The sequence below is a fragment of the Heteronotia binoei genome, chromosome 15 (genome assembly GCF_032191835.1).
Source record: "Heteronotia binoei isolate CCM8104 ecotype False Entrance Well chromosome 15, APGP_CSIRO_Hbin_v1, whole genome shotgun sequence".
In the NCBI taxonomy this organism is placed as follows: domain Eukaryota; kingdom Metazoa; phylum Chordata; class Lepidosauria; order Squamata; family Gekkonidae; genus Heteronotia; species Heteronotia binoei.
Genome location: NC_083237.1, coordinates 56755908 through 56782484, shown reverse-complemented (window position 1 = coordinate 56782484; position 26577 = coordinate 56755908). Strand labels below are relative to the sequence as shown.

At 44.8% G+C, this 26577-nt stretch overlaps 1 protein-coding gene across 2 annotated transcripts; it reads right to left on the bottom strand.

The window, feature by feature from the left end:
- Nucleotides 1–5069: 5069 nt before the first annotated feature.
- KRT222 (keratin 222) lies at nucleotides 5070–26077 on the bottom strand. 2 transcript variants are annotated; one of them, XM_060255711.1, is made up of 6 exons: nucleotides 25899–26077; nucleotides 18044–18172; nucleotides 12641–12861; nucleotides 11187–11266; nucleotides 8909–9017; nucleotides 5070–5350 (listed from the first exon to the last, which is right to left on the bottom strand). In XM_060255711.1, exons 1-6 carry the CDS (start codon nucleotides 25992–25994, stop codon nucleotides 5137–5139), a joined length of 849 nt encoding a protein of 282 aa, XP_060111694.1. In that variant the 5' UTR covers nucleotides 25995–26077; the 3' UTR covers nucleotides 5070–5136. The 2 variants fall into 2 exon arrangements, with proteins under 2 accessions (XP_060111694.1, XP_060111695.1); XM_060255712.1 differs by having other exon boundaries at nucleotides 25816–26035.
- Between the last annotated feature and the right edge of the window lie 500 nt (nucleotides 26078–26577).

Here is a 26577-nt window from a genome sequence, read left to right as displayed (position 1 = left end):
AAATGAATATGTGTGGGGGGGATAGGATTGCTTCCTGCTGAACTCCAGACTGAGCATTTTAAGTCCTGGGCCTCCCACTTTTTATTTTACCATGTCAACCTTTCATGCCTAATATTGGCATCTTTTTTCCCCTGTTGCCCCATTGCTAATGAAATATTCCCAGGCAGGCTAGACTGGCTCTTTTTCATGATAGTTTTGGTCAATGAGCCACAGGTGCAGAAAAGTCCAACTTGGCCATCCTTGCACTCCAAGGAGGGCAAAAAAGAGCACCAAGCCCAAGGGACAGGTGCATTCCATGGCCCCTCTAAGTTTCCCTTTCACACTGCGAGAGAGCAAGCAGCTGCTGAAGTGGAGGGAGGGAGGGAGGGGTCCAGGAGAAAGCAGCCAGCTTTTCCTCCCCACAACACATTAAAGGGACCTGCTGCTGGTGAGCTCCTGCGCCCCTCCACCCAGGCCATACCAGATGCTGGGTCCTAGTGCTCCTAGGACATCTTTCTGTCTCCACGCCTTTCCAACCAAGCGCCCAGTCTGCCTCCCCTCCCCCCTCTCTCACACACACACAGAGGAACGCACACAGGCAGGGAAGGAGGCCACGGGGCGCTGTTGCAGGGACGGCAAGGAGCTCTGCTTGGCTGGAGGAAGAGGCGCAAGGAACACCCCACCTATGAAAACTGGGGGGAGGGGGGGGAGCTGGCCTGGGGCCCCCAAAGACCTGGGGCCCATAGGCAAGCGCCTAGTTTGCCTAATTGTTAATCCGACTCTGCCTCCCCTGCATGTTGTCCTTATAAACCTAGGCTGAGGGAGAGTGAGACTGGTCCAAGGTCATGCAGTAAGCTTGATGTCCGTTGCTCATCTGGAGAAGCCTTGCTCCAGTGTTCTCTCTAAGCTGAGTTAGTGTGAGCTAGCTCATAGTTTTTTTAGCTTCTGGTTCACACATTTTTGTCTTAGCTCACAAAAAAATGGCCCCAGAGCAAACTAATTTATGCAGTAGCTCACAACTTTAATTCTGGTAGCTCACAAAGTAGAATTTCTGCTCACAAGACTCCACAGTTTAGAGGGAGCATTGCCTTGCTCACCAATTCAACATTTATTGAAATTAAATCTGAGGTGAGTAGCCTTCTATTGTGCCACCAACTCAGGCATGCACCTTCATGTTTAAAATTATTTTTAGCAAAGGTTCTTGCTGGATTCTGTCGAATTTGTAGTATTGTTCTTGGTGATGTGTTTAGCTATAGCTGTTTTATACTATATCATTTTAAAATGACGTAAGCTGTTTTACTGTGGGAGATGCAACTAACAAATCTGATAAATAACATTTGGCTTTTGGGGGGACTCTTAAACTGCTGACCTCCTGACATAATGGCAGTAATCAATCATTCTTGATATAACGTTGTCAAGATCCACAGGACATTGGGGTTACATATTGCCAGGTTCAGTTTTATTAGTCTGTATTGCAGTGGTGTCATTTACTTTTGTAAATTCATATGCCATTTTTGTTTCCCCCCTCAAAATGCTTAAAAGGGTTTTTTTTAAATCTACTCACTGAAATTCATTGTAAAAAGTATACATTAACAAAAACAATGAAATAAGTGAAAAGCTACATAGAGTAAATAAGACAATTTTACATTCAGAATGCCACGTAATCAAATATTAACGGTTCTAGATCAGAATTTATTAAATGTACATATTAACAATTAGCTAGCATAGTATTCTAAATTATAGTAGAAATGCTTTGTTTTATATGTTGCTAAAAATTGAAAATTTATCTAAACACAACATGACACTTGCTGTGTCTTGTTTTTCTAATGTGTTCCATGTAAGGCAACTGTTGACCCTCTAGTGAAATTAATGCATGCTAAAAAGGTAAAGGTAGTCCCCTGTGCAAGCACCAGTCATTTCTGACTCTGGGGTGACGTTGCTTTCACAACGTTTTCACGGCAGACTTTTTACGGGGTGGTTTGCCATTGCCTTCCCCAATCATCTACACTTTCCCCCCAGCAAGCTAAGTACTCATCTTCCTGACTTTGGAAGGATGGAAGGCTGAGTCAACCTCGAGCTGGCTACCTGAACCCAGCTTCTGCCGGGATCAAACTCAGGTCATGAGCAGAGCTTTGGACTGCAATACTGCAGCTTTACCACTCTGCGCCACGGGGCTCTCTAATACATGCTACTGAGGGCCTAAAGAAATAAAATGTTGAACATGATTCTCCAGGATATACTGATGACCACCGGTTCCTTTCGACAATTAAAATAAAATATTAGTTTCCCATAAAGATCATAGTTGTTTTATGCCTATTTTTGTATTGCGTTCCCAGAGTATGCATGATACACCTTTGTGTCTTCAAAAAAGCCCCTATGAATTCTGTGAAATATGCTATGAATGTTGGAAATTGTGAGCTTTTGTAATGCCTCTATCCCCTATGCTGTCTCAATTAAAGTCATGTTCTAGATAAGGACATTACAAGCTGCTTTTTTCTCATATATGAGTATGCAGATGTCACAAGACTGTAGCCATAATCCAAAGAACAATTTAGGCACAAGCAAAGGATAACATGCATCTTTGAACAGCAACATTGCAGTTTTTGTAATTCTCCTTGGTTTCAAAGATAATTTGTAATTCAGCTTGAAAAGCAATCATCCAAGAAATACAAATCCAAAGCTTTTTTGACATATGGAACCAGTTGCATGGGTCTTTGGATTCTAGACTTTAAATAACTACATTTTCTAACATTCCAAACCAGAGAGCAAAGTGATAACACATCTCTTTCATGTGTACAGACATATTTAGTCAATGTGGAGCAAAGAACTTCTCTTTTTCTCTTGATATATATAGAGTTCTTTCAGAAGTGATGGAACACGATGGATGCCATTTGGTCTGGAATGTGTCATTTCTGGATGCTGATGCAACATAAAAAGTGGCAATTCCATATTATTATATACTTTTTGTTAATGCATCTTGAAAATACAATAGGGATCTGTGTGCCCTAATGACTACTTTGCTGTACTTTGGATTTACTGTGTCCTTCAGCAGAAGCAAGAGGCTGGAGTAGTACCATGACCCCTTAATTCAGATGCTCTCAGTCTCACCTCTTCAGACTACATAGAACAAATATGCTGGTGCTGTTTTGCTTTCTTTGGTGGGCTGCTGGCAAGCCCCACCCCTTTCCCTTACTTTTGCAGGGAGAAGTAAGAAGGGTATTTAATCAGGAAATAAATCAAGTCTTTAAGTACCACAAGTCTCTGGTGTGTTTTCCAACCTACCCATGCTTGTAACAGTGGTTGCCAGCCTCCAAGTGGAGCCTGGAGGTCTCCTGCTTTTACAAGTGATCTCTAGATGGCAGCGATAGCTCCCCTGGAGAAAATGGCTGCTTTGAAGGATAGACTTTATGGCACTGTACCATGTTGAGACCCCTCCCCTCCCCTCCCCTTCCCTTCCCCAACCACACCCTCTCCTTGCTCCACTCCCAACATCTCCAGGTATTTCTCAACACACACCTGGCAACCCTAGTTAATGATCAACTTTCTAGAGCATCTGTACTTTGCTTTTGTTTTTGTATTCTGCCCAGGGACAAGATGTTGGATGTGTTTGTGCAGTTCATGGTAGCTGAAATGACTCGACAGAGTAAGCATTATTCTAGCTTCTCCCTGGATACTTTAGCATTAACAAGGTTGCATACTTGTAAGTCTACAGCAGAATTCTAGCTTCAGTTTATAGCCCTTTTTAGTCCCATTGCTCTGATTGCAGCTCATGTTTCCAGCTGTAATGATGATAAATTTTGTGGTTTAGGCACAGAGAGCATAACTCAACATTTGGCATTTAAAGTACCTTTATCGTCAGGGTAATAATTTAAAAACTGCAGCTATAACCCTGGATCTGTTGAAATCAAGGGTTCAGACATGGCTTCAAGTAAATTAGAATTTCAGCTTACTGATACAAGAAATAAACAATATTCAGAAGCATGACAAGGTTTTGCTAACCCATTAAAGAAAGAATGTTATTTTCCCTTTGCCTTGGGCAAAAAAGGTGGAAAATCTAATGAATAACAAATACTTGAAAGCTAGTTCTGTTTCTGAAAAAGTTATATTTGAATATAGTCAATTTCTTGTAAAGGAAATATTTCCTTTGCTATAACTGAAGGTTAGAATGAAGGGACCAAGAAGAAATATATTAGCTAATTTTATATGACCAAAACTGGTTTACAGATCTTTGTGATAGATACATTCTAATGTTTTCTGGAGGATTCCAAAAAACAAGAGCGCTGACATAGCAAAGGGAAGCCAATTAGAGCACCCCTCTGGTGGGTTAGGCACGATGCCAAGAAGTCTTGAATCGTTCAAGAGCAAGGCCTATTGGCCAATAGGAAGAATTCACTAATTCAGACATTGCAGTTCAGTTTTTTTTTTAATGGGCTAAGTACTGTGGCTGTATTCTCATATGGGGTTTGGCATAGCAGGATCTCTCAGAAGAACTGATGTCTATACATGGCAAAGTATGGCTTAAGCTGGCTTTGAAAAAAAGCCTTGGTAAATATTTGCGTAGTTTTTCATTGTGACAAAATTCTCCTTTGGTGCTGTATTGGTTGTCAGATTAGCCAGTTTCAAAAAAGTCAAGGAAACAATGTGACCTTTAATGATTTTTAGAAAAGTACTTTAGCGGGACCACTGTGCAATCATATGTGATGATGTTTGCCCTTTGAAGCATTGATATGGCTTTACCACTTGCCAACTAATGTCAGCTTAAAATTAATAAGCAGGCATCTGTCAGAATACTGCTAGAATACATCCTTTAAAATGAAAACTTAATTCAGAGATAAAATCTCTCCCAATTAAATTCATAAATACTAGTTAAAATTCCAAAAGTAAATAAATGTTGGGAGGAAAAGAAATAAGGACATAAAATACATCAACAGGCATATAATAATAGTCTAATAAGACTTCTGGTTCTCAGTGTAAGATCCCTAACCTTCTCTCTCATCTTTAAAAGAATTACCGACTATAGGAATATATATTAGTTGATGATAGCATGTACTCCTAGTTTGGACAGATAGGAGGCAGTCCTGAGGTCCATGTAGGTCCATCCTGACATTTATTTCTGAAATTCATCCATAAATAACCTTTGGGTAATTTGGCGACGATTTAGGATTTGATGGATGGGATACTGCAGGACCGCCTCATTACTAATCTCACTTCGATATCAGGCAGGCTTTTCTGTTTAGTCTGTAAACAGCCTTCATCTGTTGCTGCTAGGTGGAGATCAAAGCGCAAAGAAACAGATTTTTTCCTTAAGCGAGGGTTGTCCTTAAAGAAGGAGCCTTCCCATTCTTTAATTACTTCATCCACTTTTTCTGTCCTGAAATAAATCAAACAGTTATATACAGAAATTAACGTAAAGCATATCCTCAAGTTAGGCTTTCTACTAAGTGATGAAAAATTACATGACCTGACCACACACAGAGAGAGGTTTAATAAACCAAAAGAGCAATACTGTGCAGAAGTTCAATTGTTTGTATTCACCAGAAAGTCTGCATGGAGCTTTATGCGTTTGCAGGTATGTAGTCTGTGATCGTGCACGTAAAACCTGTGCACATAAAATATGTATATGTAGGATTCTGTAAAATCATTCCACTGAACACATAGGGCAGGGGTCCCCAACCACCAGGCCGTGGACCAATACCGGTTTGTGGCCTGCTAGCAATTGGGCCACAGAGCAGCCCCGGACTAAAGAGGTACCACAGACTTGAACCAAGGCTTCCTTTCCTTGCAGGGGCGGCAGCCTTGGAATGAGGCCACACCATCTCTTTCATCCGCCCAGGTCCCGGGCCAGCAGAAGGGGCAGTACTGCTGTGACTTTTGCCTACCCCTCATTTATAGACCTCTACCGATCAGTTGATCAGTCGGGGTCCTTAAATGGGAGAGGAAGGCAAAAACAGTCTCAGTCTCCCTGCCCCCATTTAAAAAAACTCATGGGGGGCAGGGATGTTGTGTGGGCAGGGGGGGCAGCCTGGGGTGGCAAAATCCCCAGCACTGCCTGCCCCCGGTCCATGGAAAAACTGTCTTCCACGAAACTGGTCCTTGGTGCCAAAAAGGTTGGGGGCCACTGACATAGGGGGCATGGCTTTTGTAGATGTATTCCTAGAGATGTACAATTTCTAGACATTTTGAAGCCAGGGGGAAAAAACCAATTATTTTCTGGAAAAAAACTGAAATATTTTGAAAAATGAATTTCATGCAAGCAGTTGGGTTGCAATCAGAGTGTTTCCACAGGTGGAAGGATTTCTGCCCATAGAGGACAACTTTCTCACCTTCCTTCTTCCATCTCAGTTCATAATGTCACCCGGAAAGCTGTTCCCAGAGTCACAATTTGGGTTGCAGTAAGCAGCAGGGAGGTTTTATTTATATATATATATATATATATATATATATATATATATATATATATATATATATATATATATATATATATATATATATATATATATAGTACTATATATAGCTAAATGCATCAATTATATAACACTAATGTTATATAATTTTATAATACTGAAAACACTGAGCTCTTCTATAGGTTATTAATTGTAAACAATCACATTTAAACAATAAAATGTAACATTACAATTTTGTTTATGACTACAGTATACACAAGAATTATTCTCCAATGCTCCAGATTGTCATTCTACATGTTTGAGGGGGGAAAAAACCCTTGCCTTGGAAAAATATAAGAAATCCTTATGTGAAAAAAAAGTTATTTTTCAAATGTTCTGTTTTCCCTGAGTCTTCACATTTACTTGTGAAAACAACATAAGACATTCTGTATGTTTTTCTTGTGAACTAAGAAAAGTCTAACAAGTCAACAATGATTTTACTCCAAACTAAAAAGCTTGTCTGAAAAACTATCTATATTCGAGGAAGTGAGCAGTGACCGATGAAAGCTCATACCTTGCCACAAATTTTGTTAGTATTAGTCACCACTAGACTCTTGCTCGTTTCTGCTGCTACAGACAAACTAACATGGCTATCCATCTTGTAAAATTACCACTCAGCACTCCATGCTATGGAAATAGAATTAACTTTGACTGGGTGGCCCTTTTGCTCCCTGTGCTTCTCTTGGTTTTCGCACAAGCTGCCCTGGAGTTGCAAGTCGGTGCGCTGCTTTTCCACAGCAAGTGAGATCCTCTTACAAGCAGTTTCTGCTTGCCACAGAAAAATGTTGACACCCGTCTCACCGAACACAAGAGACACTGTCGCTTGTTTCAGCCAGAAAAATCAGCTGTAGCTGAACATGCACTTCAAGAAGGAGACCACGTCATCCACTTTGAAAGAACTGAAGTCCTTTCTACGGTCTCACATTATCACACCCGCCTGAACAGAGAAGATATTGAGATTTACAAACACCAGCACAATTTTAACAGAAAGGAAGAAGGCATTTTCATCCACCAATCTTGGTACCCAGCTCTGCAAAACACCCTACAGACCATAAATTGCAGAAAGTCTCAGAACAACCAGCAAATTCCACAGAACAATCAGCACAGTCAACATCCATCTTCCTTATCTTCAAATCCCTTCCAACCCTCCCAGCAATTAACATGGAACAATGGTCACATTCAACAGCCAGTTTCCTTATCACTACCCTTCCAGGAAGCCCCACCAAACAATGGGCACATCCACAAACTAATTGCCCTTTCATCACACCCCCTCCAGCCTAGAAATAGCAGCTCTCCAGCAGCCCTGGCCCCACTCAATGCACAGCAGCCAAGAAGGTCTGAGCGCCTGCTCTGGCTGCAACGTCACTGAGGATGTTCTCCGCAGCTGAGAACAAAACGTCTGGAAGGAAAACTTTCTCCAGTAGAACATGGCACTTGAGCCCGAAAGATTCTACAAACCCTAATAGGTTTGTAGTAGGGTTGCTAGATCCTACCTTCAATCTGCTGGCGGGCTCTTGGGTGTTCTCTGAGATCACATGCACAGCATGATGACATATACCAGAAGTGATATCATGCTGCTGATGCTCTAGGTTTTGGGCAAAACTCTATGGTTTTGAGGCCAAATTTGTCCAGGACAGTACAGTCAGTAGTAGGGTTACTAGATCCTACCTTCAATCTGCTGGGGGGCTCTTGGGTGTTCTCTGGGATCACATGCACAGCATGATGACATATAACAGAAGTGATATCATGCTGCTGATGCTCTAGGTTTTGGGCAAAACTCTATGGTCCAAATTTGTCCAGGACATTGTTAATACTAGTAGTGGTTTGTGCAGTTTCCATCTGTGTTTTTGAAATATATGCAGGATATGCCTGATGTGCCTGTGAATTCCTGATGTGCCATGTCAATTAGTCAGAAAAGGAAATTTGGAATTTGTCTCCCAGGCAGCAAAACATTTAAGGCTGAACTTAAGGAATGCTTTGTTACTGTGTTGTTGTTTTTTTAGATACTAGCCTCTAGGTGGGACTTGGGGATCCCCTGGTGTTACAGTCGTCACCAGACTACAGAAATCAGTTCCCCCAGAGATGGACTTTATGACCAATTTTGCATTCACCTTACACCGCTCTCACGTTTGTCTTCTCAGCGTGGCTTCCTTCCGATTTCCCACTATCTGCCCCAGGGCTACAGCAAGGATCGGTGTTTACAAGCAGCAAACAGAAACCACTAAAAACAAGTTTCTGCTTGCTGCAGCTCCAGGGCAGATAGTGAGAAATCAGAAGAAAGCCACGCTGAGAAGATGAACATGAGAGTGGCGTAAGGTGAGTGCAAAATCGGTCTATGACATGGTAGTCTTGCTTAGGCCTTCCCCAGGCCCCATCCCCAAATCTCCAGAAGATTTCCCAACCTGAATCTGGCAACCATCCCCTGCCATTGGGCTACTTGGTAAGCCTACTCCTTTTATGTGCTCAGTTTGCTCTTGTTAACTTACTGTATTGTGCCGTGAGCTTCTGCACTGTCTTTCACAGCACCTCCATTTAACACTGCTTGCTTTGTCAGTATTTCTACTTTTTCAATCTCATGCTTCTTTAGCTCGCTGGCTATATAAATGAAGAAACAACAACAAAATATTAGACTTCTGGCCACTTAACAACAAACTAAATTACCAGATCAGATATGTCATATGCAGTGTTCCCTCTAAGCTGAGTTAGTGTGAGCTAACTCATAGTTTTTTAGCCTCCAGCTCACACATTTTTGTCTTAGCTCAAGGAAAATGGCCCCAGAGCAAACTAATTGATGCAGTAGCTCACAATTTTAATGCCAGTAGCTCACAAAGTAGAATTTTTGCTCACAAGACTCCACAGTTTAGAGGGAACATTGGCCACATGACTTGTTCTGCTTTATCCAATCACTTGCATTCTTGTGGTTTCTTTCTTTACTCAGAGGTTCTGGTTCAAAAGAGCTGTGACATATAGAGGTCTGTATCCCCACCCCCAGCCCTCATAAAAATGCAAATAAGCCTTGAAAGATAGGAAATAAAAGGGGGTGATGAGAGGGGAAATGAGCTGCTTAATCGTTTCCCCATGGCTGCTTTTTTGTTCGAAATCTGCCACCACTGAACTCTATACCTTCTCCTAGGGTTTCCAGCCTCCAGGTGGAGACTGGGGATCTCCTGGAATTACATCTGGTTTCCAGATGTCAGGAATCTGTTCTCCTGAACAAAATGGCTGCTTTGGAGGGTGGTCCATTGCATTGAACCCCACTGACGACTGTCCCTTCCCAAAACCCTGCCCTTCCTGGGTTCCAAACACAAATATTGAGGAATTTCACAAACTAAAGTTGACAATCCCACCCCTTCCCCTACAGGAGAAAAGTAGCTTGAGGTGCCCCAGGGGTCGTTTTGTAGAAAAATAGGTGGTGGAACTCATTAGCATATGCTGCCCTTTCAACCAAAAGCAAAGAGCCCCGTGGCGCAGAGTGTTAAAGCTGTAGTACTGCAGTCCTAAGCTCTGCTCATGACCTGAGTTAGATCCCCGGCGGAAGCTGAATTTTCAGGTAGCCGGCTCCAGGTTGACTCAACTTTCCATCCTTCCAGGTCGGTAAAATGAGTACCCAGCTTGCTGGGGGGAAAGTGTAGATGACTGGGGAAGGCAATGGCAAACCACCCCATAAAAAGTCTGCCGTGAAAACGTTGTGAAAGCAACATCACCCCAGAATCGGAAACGACTGGTGCTTCCACAGGGGACCAAACAGGAGAGCCAGTTTGGTGTAGTGGTTAAGTGTGGGGACTCTTATCTGGGAGAACCGGGTTTGATTCCCCACTCCTCCACTTTCACCTGCTAGCATGGCCTTGGGTCAGCCATAGCTCTGGCAGAGGTTGTCCTTCAAAGGGCAGCTGCTGTGAGAGCCCTCTCCAGCCCCACCCACCTCACAGGGTGTCTGTTGTGGGGGAGGGAGATAAAGGAGATTGTGAGTCGCTTTGAGACTCTTCGGAGTGGAGGGCGGAATATAAATCCAATATCATCTTCTTTCCTTTCCAACCAAAGCAACCCAATGCAAGAAAGGACAGCCCCAGGTGAGAGAGGCCTGCTTGGGCTGGCTAGAGATCCAGCCAGCCCAAGCAGGCCTTGCTCACCTGGGACTCTCCTGGGCCACCCTCCCAGTCAAAAGACCAGCAAGCCACCCACTGCCTAGAATCAAATAAGAAGTGGAGAAAGGGTGGCGTGGGCTTCTTCAGGGGTTAATGAGGACTGCTGGGGGCATGGCAAAGTCCCTGGTGGCTGGCTGGCTGCCCACACTCCTAATCCAAGGATTATTATGCAGTTGCACCTACTATTCAATGGACAAAGTAGGTGGGAAAGAGGAGGGGGATCCCTCAGAAAGGTTCAGGAGCTGCGCTCCTGTGAGCTCCTGCTGAATATGAGGCCTGAGGTGCCCTATTTTTAATAGAACAACAATAAGGTAAAAGAGCTAAACCCCATTTTCCCTCCAGCATTCTCTGTTCATATTTGCCATCTTGATTAATTGGAACACAATGGATTCCACACACCTGATACGCTCAAGCCATATGTACTTTGCTAGTACAGACACTCAGAGTGTATTGCATGTGTGTCAATTGTTTTATACCTTCTTTCTAGGAATGCTAGAAATTGTATGCTATTTTTGTGTATTTGTTTTCAGCCACTGATTGTCTTAAAGAATCCAGATCAAATGCAGCCTTGCCTAAATTGCGCACTCTTATTTTATTGCCTGATCTTAAGAAAACTCACGTGAAGGCAAGATAAATGCTATTCTGCTAGTGGTGGGCTTTTTGGTTTCTTTTCTTCCTTTGCGTGTAGAACAATGAAACCTAGAAGAAAAGGAAAGAAATTATAAGAATGGATCTGTCCATAGTTTTTATCTCTCTAAAAAAATAAAAACCATGTGTGCTTGCAATGGATGAGTTATATACAGGGTGAGATCATTGCCTGAATTCGCGATGAACTTGTCAGGCCCTCACTGCAATGTCTCCAATGTCTCCAGTTAAAAGGACTTCTCTTTAAGAAAAAGCATGCCTGCTGTCTTATATAAAGCAGCATTAATATATTTAGGTGTGCATGTGTGAATTAAGAAACTAATGAGTGGGGGACCTGTGAAGACTTGTGGAAAACATCTAATTTTTCCCTGTTCCTCACCTCCCCTATTTCCTCTTCTTCTTTCCTAACATCTCTCAGCCTCTCCCTTTTTCCTGCTTTCTTCTGTTCTTCCCACCTACCATCCAACCTACCTTTTATCTGCTCCAGTGTCTTCAGCTTTCACCTCACCCTGGCAGCTTCTCCATGAAAAAGGTCTGGCTGAGTTTGGTGGCCTCCACTCAGCCAGCCCCACTCAGCCAGCTCCAGTTTTGGCCTCCAAGACATCTGTGCCCCCAGTGGTTTGATTAAGAACATAAGAGAAGCCATGTTGGATCAGGCCAATGGCCCATCCAGTAACACAGTGGCCAAATATAGTGGCTAACAGCCACTAATGGACCTCTGCTCCATATTTTTATCCAATCCCCTCTTGAAGCTGGCTATGCTTGTAGCCGCCACCACCTCCTGTGGCAGTGAATTCCACATGTTAATCACCCTTTGGGTGAAGAAGTACTTCCTTTTATCCGTTTTAACCTGACTGCTCAGCAATTTCATTGAATGCCCACGAGTTCTTGTATTGTGAGAAAGGGAGAAAAGTACTTCTTTCTCTACTTTCTCCATCCCATGCATAATCTTGTAAACCTCTATGTCGTCATCCCGCAGTCGACGTTTCTTGAAAGATGCCAAGGCTCAGCAATATCGTAATTGTCCAGCAACCTCCAACATTTATTTATTTATTTATCAGAGACCGAAAGCTCAGTGGACACTCTTTTCTAAAAGTTACAGGTGTTGTTTCTATTATTTTGTGGGATTCTAATCCACAGTATATTTTATTTTAGATTTCAGAGTTTTCTTCAGACTTTCAGGTTTGTATAGAAATTCCCCCCTATACATCCCTAGCTCCATTTTGTGGATATACAGATCCATACTCTATGGCCCAGTTCAGAATTAGAGATAAATAATTGAATGCAGCTTGGTCCACTTCATAGCAATACTAACCATTTTAGGGCTTTGCCCAATAAGCAAAATATAAACAGAACAATACAAAGAACAGAACATACATCAAAGAACAGTGGCTATGTTGTGGATATTTGAAGATGGGATACAGGTACCTTTCCTCCTCCTCCTCCAGAAGACTGCGATATGTAGCTATCTCTTGTTCAAGTCTCATTTTAGTGTTCAGTAATTCTTCATGTTGCTGGAGCTGTTTCTCAATGCCTTTTCTCACATCTTGTAGCTCTTTCTCCAGACCTTCAATCTCTGTTTCTAAATGTTTTAGCTGAGTTTGGTACTGCTGTTCTGTGGCACGCAGAGAACCTTCCAGACCCTTTTCCTGTAAATTAAGGTACTGTTACAATTGAAAAAAAAATCTAAAAAGCTAAGGACCACTGCTTATTAAGGGAAAGTTAAATTTCAGAAAGAGAGAGGTTATATCAGTATTTTTGATAGCTGTTTTACTGCCCAGAGTGTAAAATATAGTTGTATTTCATCAGAGCTGGCTATAAGCATTTAGGTGGTTGGGTCAGGTCTGTGCCTGCTTATTGGCCTCTCTTCACAGATCATCTTTCTCACTTCCTGTCCTAAATTTAAGGGGTCAAGGAATCAGGACTGCATCCAAAGGAGGCACCTTAAAGAGATCAGCAAGAGAGGAATAAAAGCCAGATTGGTCTATTAGGATGACTTTGTTGGAGTAGACTGAAAAGCTACTGTTGCAATCGAACAAAAGTTATACAGGGCTGCTGGGCAGTTTATTAGCAAGTCAGCCGTTTTTAGCATTGCTTGTTATAGGTTTAATCTCTACTGCTCTAGACAGCCAGTAGATTACTGATGGCTAAATATGAAGTTTGCAATGACAGGACATATTCAGTGGTGTATTAATTCAGGTGCATCTTGGTAAAGGACTGTCAAGTGCTTTGCCATGATTTCTGCGCAAAATACCACATTGCTATATTGCTCTCATTTGCTCTTGTCTTGCTTATCTCTGCTACATATTAGTAAGAATCCTTCCACCAACCAAGACGGTTCCCTAGACAACCTCAAGGTCAGGCTACTGATTATGGAACACCTGCTAGAAGAAGGGACTGGACAGTTGGGGGGTGGGGTCTTAATAGCCTGTGCTCCCTTCCCACTTTTTGCTTGAAAATGTAACCGTTATTCTGACCTGATATAAGAGGGACCTCTGAGATTTGCCCGCCAGTTTTTGCAAAGCTCGTTTTGCCTCCAGACCTGTCAGTGAATAATAAACTGCCATTCATGAAGTGGACTGTTTGTCTTTCCTGAAGGGGGTGGTGGTGGTGTTGACTTCTCTGCATCTTCTCGAGCTGATTTTGTTCATCCTATGGAGGGGAATTACTTAAAAGCCTGACTTTCTGTTGCCTGATGTGTCTAAAAGAGCCTTTTCCAAGGTGATTTCCCCCTCTCTCCTGCCAGTGCTGGTGCCAGGGTTTTTGGCACCCCGTGCACAGACCTAAGAAGGCTGAGTGAGGGCAGTGGGGCAGCTCATGCACCTGCTGCGGCGCACTCACTGCTGCGCTGCTCTGCTGCCCCCACTCAGCCCCTTCCCAGCCACCTTCCTGGATAGCGGCAAGGGTTAGTGTGGCAGCAGTGGGTGCACTGCAGCAGGGGAGGGCTGACTCCAACTTCAGGTGCCTCCAAACACTCATGCCACTCTGCCCCACCCCTTTTCAGACTTTTCCTGGGTCTGTGCTTCAGACCCAGGAAGGCTGAGCAGGGGTAGGGTGGTGCATGTGCTCAGAGGCACTTGGAGCTGATTCTCCCTTGCCACTGTGCACCACCCCCTCCCTGACAGCACCTGGCAAGGTGGCAATGGTGAGTGTAGTGGTGGTGGGGAAGAGGCACTAGGGGCGGCATGGCACCCACCACCTACTCTGAGGCCAGGTGGTGCACTTTAGATGGCTGCCTACCTGGCCTACTGGGTTGTGCCGGCCCTCTCTCCTGCAATAAAAAGTGGTGATTTTCTTCATGTGTTCTATACCAGATTTATACATTTTGAGGGTTTTTTTTTTTACAGATCGTGTCATTGGAAACTTCTACACGAGAAGCAGCATTAGACATTACAGTGGGAAAATGGGATATAACCAGGGGGAAGAAATTGCCATGGGTTAGTTCATAAAGTATGGTATTTTAGAAGCACCACTTTGCCATATTATAATCAATTCCTAATCCTCCTGTCACATATTTGCTACCTTCTCCTCTTTATGTGTATCCTTTCCTCCTTACTTTATGGATGTTCCATAAAGCAAAATGCTGTGGCTCGGCTGTGATCAAGAGCTAGATGGAGGATATATATTATTCCCATCCTGCTGGCACTTCACTGGCTGCCCATCACTTCCTGCATTGGTTATGAATATTCCATCCATTGGTTGCATTGACTTGAGGCTGAGAAAGGCAGACTATAAATAACATAAATTTTAAAAAGGTCCCCATTTAGAGAAAGGTAGCTTGTAGGACATCCTTAATATCTGCAAATCAGAGAGAACTATCCTAGAATGTTCTCTCATGGTTTTTCATTAACAGATACAGTCTACGATGTAGTAAATGAAGAATTCAGAAGTATTTGCTTTTAAAAGTCATACAAAAATACCTAGTGCTCTTTGCCTTGAGAACAAATTTCAAGCAAGTTGTATCATGACTTTGAATAAGGTCAGATAAGTAAAATATACATAGGTGACTTAGAATGGTGTGTCATATGTTACCTGAGGGAAAATAATTTTCATTTTTCAGACTTCATGGTTCTATTTAGCATTTTTGGGTCTCGAGAAAGCTCATCAGACTTCACAGCATTAGACAGCTACTTTAGATATCGGCAAATAGTTTTTAAAAGAGATTTTAACAGTGCCATAGTGGGCAGTCTGTTAAAAAGACTTGTACCAAAGATATGTACAAAAGGAACATTATAAATACATGCTCCCTCTTTTCAATACAGATGTTCCTTCCTCTGTCACCAGGCCACCTTCCAAAGAAACCTGCTTTCTAAAGTTGTCCATAGTGTTACAAAGTAGGCATTTCTCAAAGTTGCGAATCCTCATTTACGCCTCCATTTTACATCCCCACTCAGAACGGTGTATTTTCTTCTGTGTTCATTTTAAAAGATACTTTTATCTTTCTCAAATGCAGCTGCTGAGGCTGCTTTTTCAAGGAGGAGAATGGCATGGGAATTCTTTCCCCTGTTCTGATTTCCTGCTGAACTGGTTTTTCTCTGCCTGGAGAAAATTTATGGTTACCAAGTTATTTTCCCCATAGGGATACAGGTAGCTCAGAAGTGATTTTTTTTCCCCTGAGAAGGGATGATTGAGAGTGAAGAAGCATTAATGGGGACACTTAACCCTTTCCCCACTCTATATCTCCTTTGTAAATCACCCTCTCAGTTTTCTTCTCCCACAACGTGATTATCAAAAAGCACATTTACCAATCTAAATTCAGGAAGAAATGTGAACAGGGAGGCTTTTTTTCTGCTGCAGCCCATAGGAATGGAGCTCCGCCTGAGCTCGCCAGGGCTTCGGCTGGCCCAATCCATGCAGCAGCCATGTGCTTCCAGGCCCGGCGGTGTGACCTAACATGCAAATAAGCTCCTGCTGGTCTTTTTCTATTACAAAAACACTAGTGAATAGTATATGGAGATGGAATTAGATATCACTCCCCCTGCAGATTCTTCACTCTCAACTGTGTCCTCCCAAAGTGGTTTTTCAGTTAAATAAGCCAACCATGCTACAGTTATATGTGCTTGCATACAACACACAGTTTGACCTAGGGTTGTCAAGTCCAATTCAAGAAATATCTGGGCACTTTGGGGGGTGGAGCCAGGAGACATTGGAGGTGGAGCCAGGACCGAGGGTGTGACAAGCACAATTGAACTCCAAAGGAGGTTCTGGCCATCGCATTTAAAGGGTCTGCACACCCTTTAAATGCTTTACCTCCACTGGAAATAATGCAGGATAGGGACACTTTCTTTTGGGGCTCACAGAAGTGGACCTCCTGGTCCAATCCTTTTGAAACTTGGGGGGTATTATGGGGAGAGGCACTGGATTTGAAACCTCTACCTCAAAAAACAGCCCCCCCAGGTACCCACAGATCAATTCTCCATTACACCCTATGAGAATTAGTCTCCATAGGGAATAATGGAGTGCCCAGCAGACATTTCCCTTCCCTCCCCACTTTCTGATGATCTTGAAGCAGGAGGAGGGCCTCCAAACTGGGGGATCCCCTGCCCCCACCTGGGGATTGTGCAACTGAAAAAAGTCACATGGATAGGAGACCAGGAGAAAAAAGCAACAACTCTGTATGCAGTGAACCTCTACTCAAATGTCCTTTTTTTCAATTCCAATAAAGACCAATTCACCAAAAATTCTTTGTAAGTCCAGTTTCTTTACCAATGGCAAAAAAATTGACAAATCCAGGTTTGCTCAATGTATGCAGAGGATACTTCAACATCAGATTAAAGTACCAACATCAGTTTACAGGCATAACCAGTCATATTCCTGTTTCGCATTACAGCTTTATCCAAGCTACAGGTTTTTTTCCTATAAAACAATCATACAGTAAACAATTTAGTATAGGATAACATACATTTTAAAATACAAACACCCCAACTGTTATGTACACTTACCAATGTTTTGCTTCACTCTTCACACTCAATGACTAACTTCTTCACACTCAGTCCAACAGTTAATGGTATCTTTTCTTTCTCTCACCCTGCTAAGTGTTTAATATATCATTGAGTGTTTAATACGCATTGAACAAACCCAGATTTGTCAAGTTTTTTGCCATTAGTAAAGAAATTGGATGTACAAAGAATTCTTGCTAAGCCCAGCCTCAGCCTAATAACTCTGAAGAACAGCAGCTTCCATCTCAAGAGATTTGGGAGAAACAAAACCAGCCATGAGCCACTGACCCAGCGTATAGTCTAATGGCTATCACTCTAATCTCCAGAGACACAGAAAAACAGTATAGCCTCACAGAGCTACTTGAGTCTTGCCAGAGAAGGCACTTTGTGGACCTCCTCTGGTGACCTTATTCCACAGAAGGGAATGCATTTCCCTTCCAGCATTACCTCCCCTCTGCCAGGAGGTGTGCTGTTGCATTCGGCACCAGTTGAAGTTTCTGGTCTGTTTTCAAGAGCAGCCCCATGTGGAGTGTGTTACAGTAGTCAAATCTAGAGGTTACATAAATGATAGTTCATAAAAGAAAATTTCTTAGGTATTGTTCACCAAAGGGGAGGACCAGCAGTATGGCATAGTCTGATGTTATCAGATCTCAGAAGCTAAACAGGGTTGGTACCTGGAAGGGAGATCACCAAGGAAGACTCAGCAGAGAAGGCAACAGCAAACCACCTCTGTTTCTCACTTGCCTTGAAACCCTTTACAGAGGTTTTCAGAAGTCAGCTGCAACTTTACACACATGTGTGCGTGCGCACACACACACATTTCACCAATACAGGGGAAAAAATGTCTTTAATTTTAAGCATACACCTAATGGAGTGGCTGGATTGCACTTACCACAGCATGGAGAGTATCAATTTCCCTCTGCATGTGATGCCACTGACGTCTAGCTTCCTTTAGCTCTGCCCTGGCTGCTTTTAAAGCTTCTTCATCTTTGTCCATTCTTTCACTGGTAGCTTCTTCTAGCTGCAAGGAAATACTAATAGCATCGGTTCAGCATAATAGAGTCCCTGAAGATTTAAACCTGAGTTGTGTAAATACATGATATTTTATTTAATAGGATTGATCTTAGCAACTTTTCTCCTGGTGAAAGAGACAGGAGGTTCCTCTTTTGATAGTCAAGTAGGCTGTGCAGGAAATTGTGTCATTCACATGGAATGGGCTGTAATGAGGATGGGATTGAAGTAAGGAGGGACAGAGATCCTGCCTGGAGCCAGCTCACTTTATTCCTTCACCTTGTTTTACCTGACCTTGAGACAGAGGAGATGCAAATCTTGAACTCAAACAGGAAGAAGCAATTTAGAATATGTGTTTTCAAATTCTGACAATGAGTCTGCATTGTTACTAGCTGGACCAATCATACAGTATATATGTCTGGGATCCCAGTTTCTGCAATTTGTGTGTTGTTTCAGAGGACTTGCCTGTGATAACTCTGGGCTACGTGATGTGGCTGATAACCAATTCATGGTATCCAACCCTATTATGGGAGCCAGAAAAGGAAAGTCAGTCTTATTGAATATGTATGTTTATTGTACTTCCTTTGTTTAATCCTGCTACAAACAGTGAGTAGTCAGTCATGCCTATTCTCTTACTAGATTCCCTGGAAAGTGTGTCTGTGTTCTGAATAGACTGCTTTTTTCTCCTGAGATTCACAATTTAAAGGGTAATGGATTTTATTCTCTAGAGGAAATATTCTTCCACTTGGTTCTGGTGTGCTATGTCATTAATTTTTGACCAGATCTAACTGGTCTTTCAAGCTTATGATCCTTTCTCAAAGGTAGGACCTTTTACATTAAAAAAAAAGTTTGGACTGATTGTTTTGCTGGCTGATGCCTCTGAAAGAGCACATGGTTTGGCTGTAGGGTGACCATAATGTCTGAAGGCCAGCCAGGGACATGTTGGGGGGGGGAGGTAGGGGTGCGCGCGCGCGCGCCGTCGGAAACAGGAAGTGACGTCACTTCCGGTGACGTCACTTCCGGTGACGTCATGCCACCACAGGAAACAGGAAGTGACATCACTTCCTGTGACATCATTTCCCCGCGTCACCTGCCGGAAATGGGAAGTGACATCACTTCCTGTGACATCATTTCCCCCAAATGCCACTGCCGGAAACAGGAAGTGACTTCACAGCACTTCCTGTGACATCCCCAAAAATCCCCCAAATATCACCGCCGGAAACAATTTTGTTCTGAAATCCTGTATATACTTCATCAGTATATGGGATAAGGCACTTTCTCAACTGTGCTGCATAATGCAGCCTATTTATTTTGTCCTGTTTGCTCTGTTGGCTCTATCTGCGCCACCTTCATCACTTTCGGGGTGTGGATCCCCCAGTGGGGTGGTCTCCCGACTCCCTCCGCCGGCTGTTTCTGATAGCCCTGCGCCCCCTCTTTCATTTGATATGTGTCCCGTGCGGGTGCCACCCTCCCGCCGGGAGATGCCGCAAAATGAGCCCCCTTGAGGCTTATGGCGGCAGGGCTCTGGGGAAGCGAGCTAGACTGCTGTTCTTTTGAGGGGTTATAGAGTGTTTCGAGCCCGTCCCTGTGGCATCGGTCCCATCGTTGTGGGGCCCAGGGGGCCGGCGCAGCGGCACGCCGAAGCAGCCTGTCACTAATAACACAGGTCGAGATGCAGGACAGGAACCCGGAAGTGACCGACAGGCTGCTTCAGCGTGCCGCTGCGCCGGCCCCCTGGGCCCCACAACACAAAGCTCCCTTACACTGAATCAGTGCTTGGGTCCACCAAAGTCAGTATTATCTACTCCAGTCACAAACACAAAGCTCCCTTACACTGAATCAGTGCTTGGGTCCACCAAAGTCAGTATTGTCACATAAGAACATAAGAGAAGCCCTGTTGGATCAGGCCAGTGGCCCATCCAGTCCAACACTCTGCGTCACATAAGAACATAAGAGAAGCCCTGTTGCATCAGGCCAGTGGCCCCTCCAGTCCAACACTCTGTGTAACATAAGAATATAAGAGAAGCCCTGTTGCATCAGGCCAGTGGCCCCTCCAGTCCAACACTCTGTGCCACATAAAAATATAAGAGAAGCCCTGTTGCATCAGACCAATGGCCCCTCCAGTCCAACACTCTGTGCCACATAAAAATATAAGAGAAGCCCTGTTGCATCAGACCAATGGCCCCTCCAGTCCAACACTCTGTGTCACATAAGAACATAAGAGAAGCCCTGTTAGATCAGGCCAGTGGCCCCTCCAGTCCAACACTCTGTGTCACATAAGAACATAAGAGAAGCCCTGTTAGATCAGGCCAGTGGCCCCTCCAGTCCAACACTCTGTGTCACATAAGAACATAAGAGAAGCCCTGTTAGATCAGGCCAGTGGCCCCTCCAGTCCAACACTCTGTGTCACATAAGAACATAAGAGAAGCCCTGTTAGATCAGGCCAGTGGCCCCTCCAGTCCAACACTCTGTGTCACATAAGAACATAAGAGAAGCCCTGTTAGATCAGGCCAGTGGCCCCTCCAGTCCAACACTCTGTGTCACATAAGAACATAAGAGAAGCCCTGTTAGATCAGGCCAGTGGCCCCTCCAGTCCAACACTCTGTGTCACATAAGAACATAAGGAGGGAAGGAAGGGAGGAGGGAGGGAAGGGAAGGGGAAGGGGAGGAAGGAAGGAAGGAAGGAAGGAAGGAAGGAAGGAAGGAAGGAAGGAAGGAAGGAAGGGGGAGGGAGGGAGGGAAGGAAGGGGGGAGGGAGGGAAGGAAGGAAGGGGGGAGGGAGGGAAGGAAGGAAGGGGGGAGGGAGGGAAGGAAGGGGGGAGGGAGGGAAGGAAGAAAGAAAGTAAGAAAGAAAGAAAGAAAGAAAGAAAGGAAGGAAGGGAGGAGGGAGGGAAGGAAGGAAGGGAAGGGAGTGAGGGAAGGAAGGGAAGGAAGGAAGGAAGGAAGGAAGGAAGGAAGGAAGGAAGGAAGGAAGGAAGGAAGGAAGGGAGGAGGGAGGGAAGGAAGGGAGGGAAGGGAGTGAGGGAAGGAAGGAAGGAAGGAAGGAAGGGGGAGGGAGGGAGGGAAGGAAGGGGGGAGGGAGGGAAGGAAGGAAGGGGGGAGGGAGGGAAGAAAGAAAGAAAGAAAGAAAGAAAGGAAGAAAGAAAGGAAGGGAGGAGGGAGGGAAGGAAGGAAGGGAAGGGAGTGAGGGAAGGGAGGGAAGGAAGGAAGGAAGGAAGGAAGGAAGGAAGGGAGGAGGGAGGGAAGGAAGGAAGGAAGGGAAGGGAGTGAGGGAAGGAAGGAAGGAAGGGAGGGAGGGAGGGAGGGAGGAGGGAGGGAAGAAAGGAAGGCCGCCCCCGCCCCCCCCGCCTTTGGCCCCCTTACCTGTTTCCAGGGCGGCGGCGGCGGCGAGTCCGCCGGCGGCGGCTTCGCGGCGAGGCGAGGGAGGGAGGGAGCTGCCAGCGCTGGCCTCTGGAGGCCTCCAGGGACCAGCGCCGGCTGCTCCGCGGCTTCCCCGCGGCCTCCGCTGGTCCCTGGAGGCCCTCCAGAGACTCTGGAGGGCCTCCAGGGACCAGCGGAGGCCGCGGGGAAGCCTTCGCTGGCCGGCGCTGGTCCCGGAAGGCCTTCCAGAGGCTCTGGAAGGCCTTCCGGGACCAGCGCCGGGTGCTCCGCGGCGTCCCCGCGGCCTCCGCTGGTCCCTGGAGGCCCTCCAGAGACTCTGGAGGGCCTCCAGGGACCAGCGGAGGCCGCGGGGAAGCCTTCGCTGGCCGGCGCTGGTCCCGGAAGGCCTTCCAGAGGCTCTGGAAGGCCTTCCGGGACCAGCGCTGGGTGCTCCGCGGCGTCCCCGCGGCCTCCGCTGGTCCTTGGAGGCCCTCCAGAGACTCTGGAGGGCCTCCAGGGACCAGCGGAGGCCGCGGGGAAGCCTTCGCTGGCCGGCGCTGGTCCCGGAAGGCCTTCCAGAGGCTCTGGAAGGCCTTCCGGGACCAGCGCCGGGTGCTCCGCGGCGTCCCTGCGGCCTCCGCTGGTCCCTGGAGGCCCTCCAGAGACTCTGGAGGGCCTCCAGGGACCAGCGGAGGCCGCGGGGAAGCCTTCGCTGGCCGGCGCTGGTCCCGGAAGTCCTTCCAGAGGCTCTGGAAGGCCTTCCGGGACCAGCGCCGGGTGCTCCGCGGCCTCTCCGCGGCCTCCGCTGGTCGCTGGAGGCCCTCCAGAGTCTCTGGAGGGCTTCCAGCGACCAGCGGAGGCCACAGAGAGGCCTCCACCACCGCCGCCGGGCCCCGCGCGCGGGCGGGGAAGGCGGGGAGTGAGGGAGGGAGCGTCCCTGCGCGTGCGCAGGGGCCCTGCGCAGGCGCAGGGACGCTCCCTCCCTCACTTCCCGCCTTCCCCGCCGGCGCCCGCGGCCCACCGCCTCCGGGGCTGGCTAAACCGGGACCTTTAATGGTCCCGGTATAGGCAGCACGGGAGGCGGGATTGGGTGGCCAGAACCGGGACATTCCCGGGCTCCCGGGACGGTCTGGCCACCCTATTTGGCTGGGACTTCTCCAATGTTACCCTTTAACATCGGCAGAGAAACCATTGCCATCTTAGACCTTGTGAAATAGCCTGAACTCATGTAATTTGGAACATCCAGATCTTGCACCCTGCTTTGTCCTCCTTCTCAAGCACTGCAAGCATCCTGTTTTTTGTTTAATCTTTGTAATATACTCTTTTATTTTATCAGAAGATTTTCTAAACCGGTATACATTTTGCATCCATTTTTAACAAAAGAAGCTTGCTTGCTGTTTGGGTGAATGGAAACACATTTTTCTTTCATGCTGTCCATTTCACTTTTAGGACCTTTCCCATCCCTGCTCCAAGGTTCATCGCCCCTGCACAGCAGCTGCAGTTTAAATGAAGGAAGAGCAGAGAACTAGCCTGACATGGGGAAATTGATATTATGATTCGCAATGCCAGGCATTTCTGAGTGTGTTCAAATGGGATCATGGGGCTTGTACTCTTTGTGAGGCCTATTCCATATGAACACAGGGTACAAGAGACCCCTTTCTTGCTGCTCTGGTTGCAAGACAGCAAAGGCAAGAAGGAAGAGAAGGTTAAAGGGTAACATTAGAACCCTCTAACTTCTCAGTTAGGAGACCACATAGAAGAATGGAAGATGCGGGCCTTACTTGCTCCTCCAACAGCAGAAGGACAGAAAGATTGTATTTGATCAGTCATCTTTTCTTGGAAACAGACAGATTTTGAGATACTATATGTAGGTTAGTCTACCTTCCTGATATAATTAAAGGTAGACTGGTGTTAGAAATTAAGAAATAATCTATGCCAGCAATTTAAGACACTACATAAGTCTGATTATTTAGCACCTATTCACATACAATAGGTAGGTTAAAGGCATAAAAATAGGTAATAGAACCATACTCCTCAGCACCCATGCACCAGATTTGCCTTTGCTGTTAGCTAGAGTTCCCAGATTCTCCCTGGCCACTGATGGAGGATGGGTGGTAGAGTTGCCATTTCTAGGTTGGGAAACTCCTGGGAAAGTGGGAGGCTGAGCATGGGTGGGGCAGGGACCTCAATGGGGTAGAGTGCCATAGAGTCCAGCCTCCATGGCATCCACTTTCACCAGGAAAACTGATCTCTGTAATCTGGAGATGATCTGTAATTCTGGAAGATCCCTAGGCCTCCCAGTTGGAGGCTGCCATCCCTAATTTTAGCAGAATTGTCTTTATGGCTCCTCACAAGTAAAGAAATAATCAGTTAATACATGTTAGTATTAAGATAGCATGCTGAACAAAACTAATGTGATTGCTAACATTATGTGAAGGATGCTAGAGTAAAGGTAAATAGCTGCTGCAAGGAAAGTAGGAAGTACATGGATGATCTTGTCGTTGACTAAGGATTAGTCTAGAATCTATTGTATGTGAATAGGTGCTAAATAATCAGACTTATGTAGTGTCTTAAATTGCTGGCATGGATTATTTCTTAATTTTTAACACCAGCCTACCTTTAATTATATCAGGAACTCTAGGCTCTAGATAGCTTATTGGTTCTTTCCCGATTGGGGCTCAGAATAAGTTGAACACTATGCAGGTGTGTGGAAGATGTGTGTTACTGTACTAAAACAAGAAAATTGTTTGAAGTCTTATCCTTAATACTTGCTAAAAAGGCATCATGAATTTATTTGTGTGAAACATTTGTATGCTGCCTCTCCATGCAATTGAAAGAGCAGCTTCCAAGAGCAGCTTCCAATAAAATATAAATCCCTTAACTGTTAAACAATTACAAAGACAGTAAAGACCCAAAGCATCCTATTCCTACAGCTTTTTAAATGCCACACCGAATAGAGAGTTTACATTTTTCTAAATGATTGGAGTTTTATGAAAGGCCATACTGTGAGCTCAGGCTTCAGTTACAAAGGCCACAGTGGCCCTTCCTGTAATGAGGGAACATAGTGGCTCAGTTGGTAGGAAGCATTCTCTAGGGGTTTTTGTGTGTGTGTGTGGTGGTGCTAAGACATAAAGGCTTTTAAAGGTCAAAAGCAGCTCTGAAGTGAACTTGGAAGTAAACTGGTAGGCAGTATAGCTGTTGCATGGTTGGTTGAATATATTTCTGCTTCCCTCCACCTGCCAGGTTAAACGTGAAAGATGAGAGTCAGAAATATTTAAACAGAAATCTGGTCTATGTTATAGCTAGTCAGCTTTTTCCTTCTTCTTTGATCCAGACGTTCCCATTGTTTTGTTCACTTACAGTTTTACAGTACAAACTATATCTATACGTATGAATCATGAAGTAGAGGAGTGCCTACACAAGTGCATAGGTGAACATGTACAATACTTTTGTGTTAGGTTTGGGCATGGGAGCCCCATACTCAAAGTCCTACTGTGCTGTGATGTTTCCAGAGTAGGCTTTAGGCAAGTCATTATCCTTTGGCCTAGCTTGTACTGTTGTGATGTTGAGAAAAGGCAATGTGTCTCTAACAAGCATTTAGGATTTGAAAAGCATCTAAACAAACAAATAATATTAGACCACAGTAGAACTAAGCCAGCCATAAACTATAAAAGGGACCACTAATTAAAAAAGAAAGTTTCAAATCTCAGCTTTTGGTTTATGATGTTCATTATAGACTTGTCATCCAATGGCAATTCAGAAATATTTCTTTCTGTGTATGAATTTTTAATGGTGTCATGTTGACCGGGTAACCTTTAAGAAACATGAGGCTCAAAAGAAGCAACAAAAGCATTGCAGAATAGTATGGCATCCACTTTAGTCTTCCAAGGGACACTATAAATATCACTCTGAGAGTAAAACAAATGTTCCCGTAATCTTCTAGGTGCTTAAAAATCAAAACTCACCTCAAAAATGGCTTCTATACATCATCATTAAGTGATGACTAATGTGGTTTTCCTGGGAAAATTAATTTAGAGATGAGGCTAGATCATTATTTCATTTCTAATCTGATCCTTTTTTTTGAAGATGAAGAAAGCATAACCCCTCTGTCATTCAGTTTATGCACAGACAAAATATCTGAATGCAAGGAGACATAACACTCTACATTTATCCTTCCTGTTATACATCTCAACATATTCCCCTCTAGCTGTTTAGTCTAGAAACACTGCAGAGGAAAAAAAAATCTGATTCCCTTCCCCAGTAATATGCTGCATTGAAAAGGAAATACTGTACCTCACAGAGGCTGAGAGAGGAACTGAGTACACATTGGATTGTCTCCTTATTCGAGTAGGTGCCTGTCTGTATGCAATCATTACCTGGGTCCCTGCTGAGAGGATGGTCTCTATCTGACTTCTGTTGATGAGCGTTTCATAGTTTGCCCTGATCTCATTGAGGAGCTGGGACAGTTCCATGCTGCTCCCATCCTCCACCTTGGCTAACTGATCCTTATTGATAGGGCGAGAAGGCTGCTGCAGAGTGTTCCCAGCCTGCAGTAAGCCAGAGAGAGGAGGGTGAAGAGGGAGAGAAACACAGATTTTTTTTTAAAGTGGCAGAGTTCTGTTTTTAAAACAACATTGAAGAATCATTTACACAGCATGGCAGAGGTACCTCCCTTGTTTCTATGATGTTTGTAGCAAAAAGGCCATCCACTGAGAGAGCATCCAGTGTTAATTTGAAAAATAAAATTAATGTCAGAGCTGAGATTTGCAGTGTTTCAATAGAGTGATGTGAGTGCCTTTTGACTGTCTATAAGGAGACTGACCTGAATGGCCCTGGCTAGCCCAATCTCCAGATCTTGGGACCTAAGCAGGGTGGCCCAGGTTAGTACTTAGTTGGGAGACCACTAAGGAATTCCAGGGTCACTATGCAGAGGCAGGCAATGGCAAACCACCTCTGAACATCTCTTGTCTTGAAAACCCTACACAGTCGCCATAAGTCAGCAGCAACTTGACAGCACCTTCCAGCACCACAAGGATATCGAGGGCAAATAGATGC

What these genes read in the sequence shown, in the direction of transcription:
- KRT222 (XM_060255711.1), bottom strand. Translation starts at nt 25,994, where the DNA reads ATGGAACTGTCCCAGCTCCTCAATGAGATCAGGGCAAACTATGAAACG. An exon ending in CTGGAGGAGGAGGAGGAAAG is followed by an intron (nt 11,267 to 12,640) that starts GTACCTGTATCC and finishes CTTTTCTTCTAG; the next exon opens with GTTTCATTGTTCTACACGCA. An exon ending in AGCATTTATCTTGCCTTCAC is followed by an intron (nt 9,018 to 11,186) that starts GTGAGTTTTCTT and finishes TCATTTATATAG; the next exon opens with CCAGCGAGCTAAAGAAGCAT.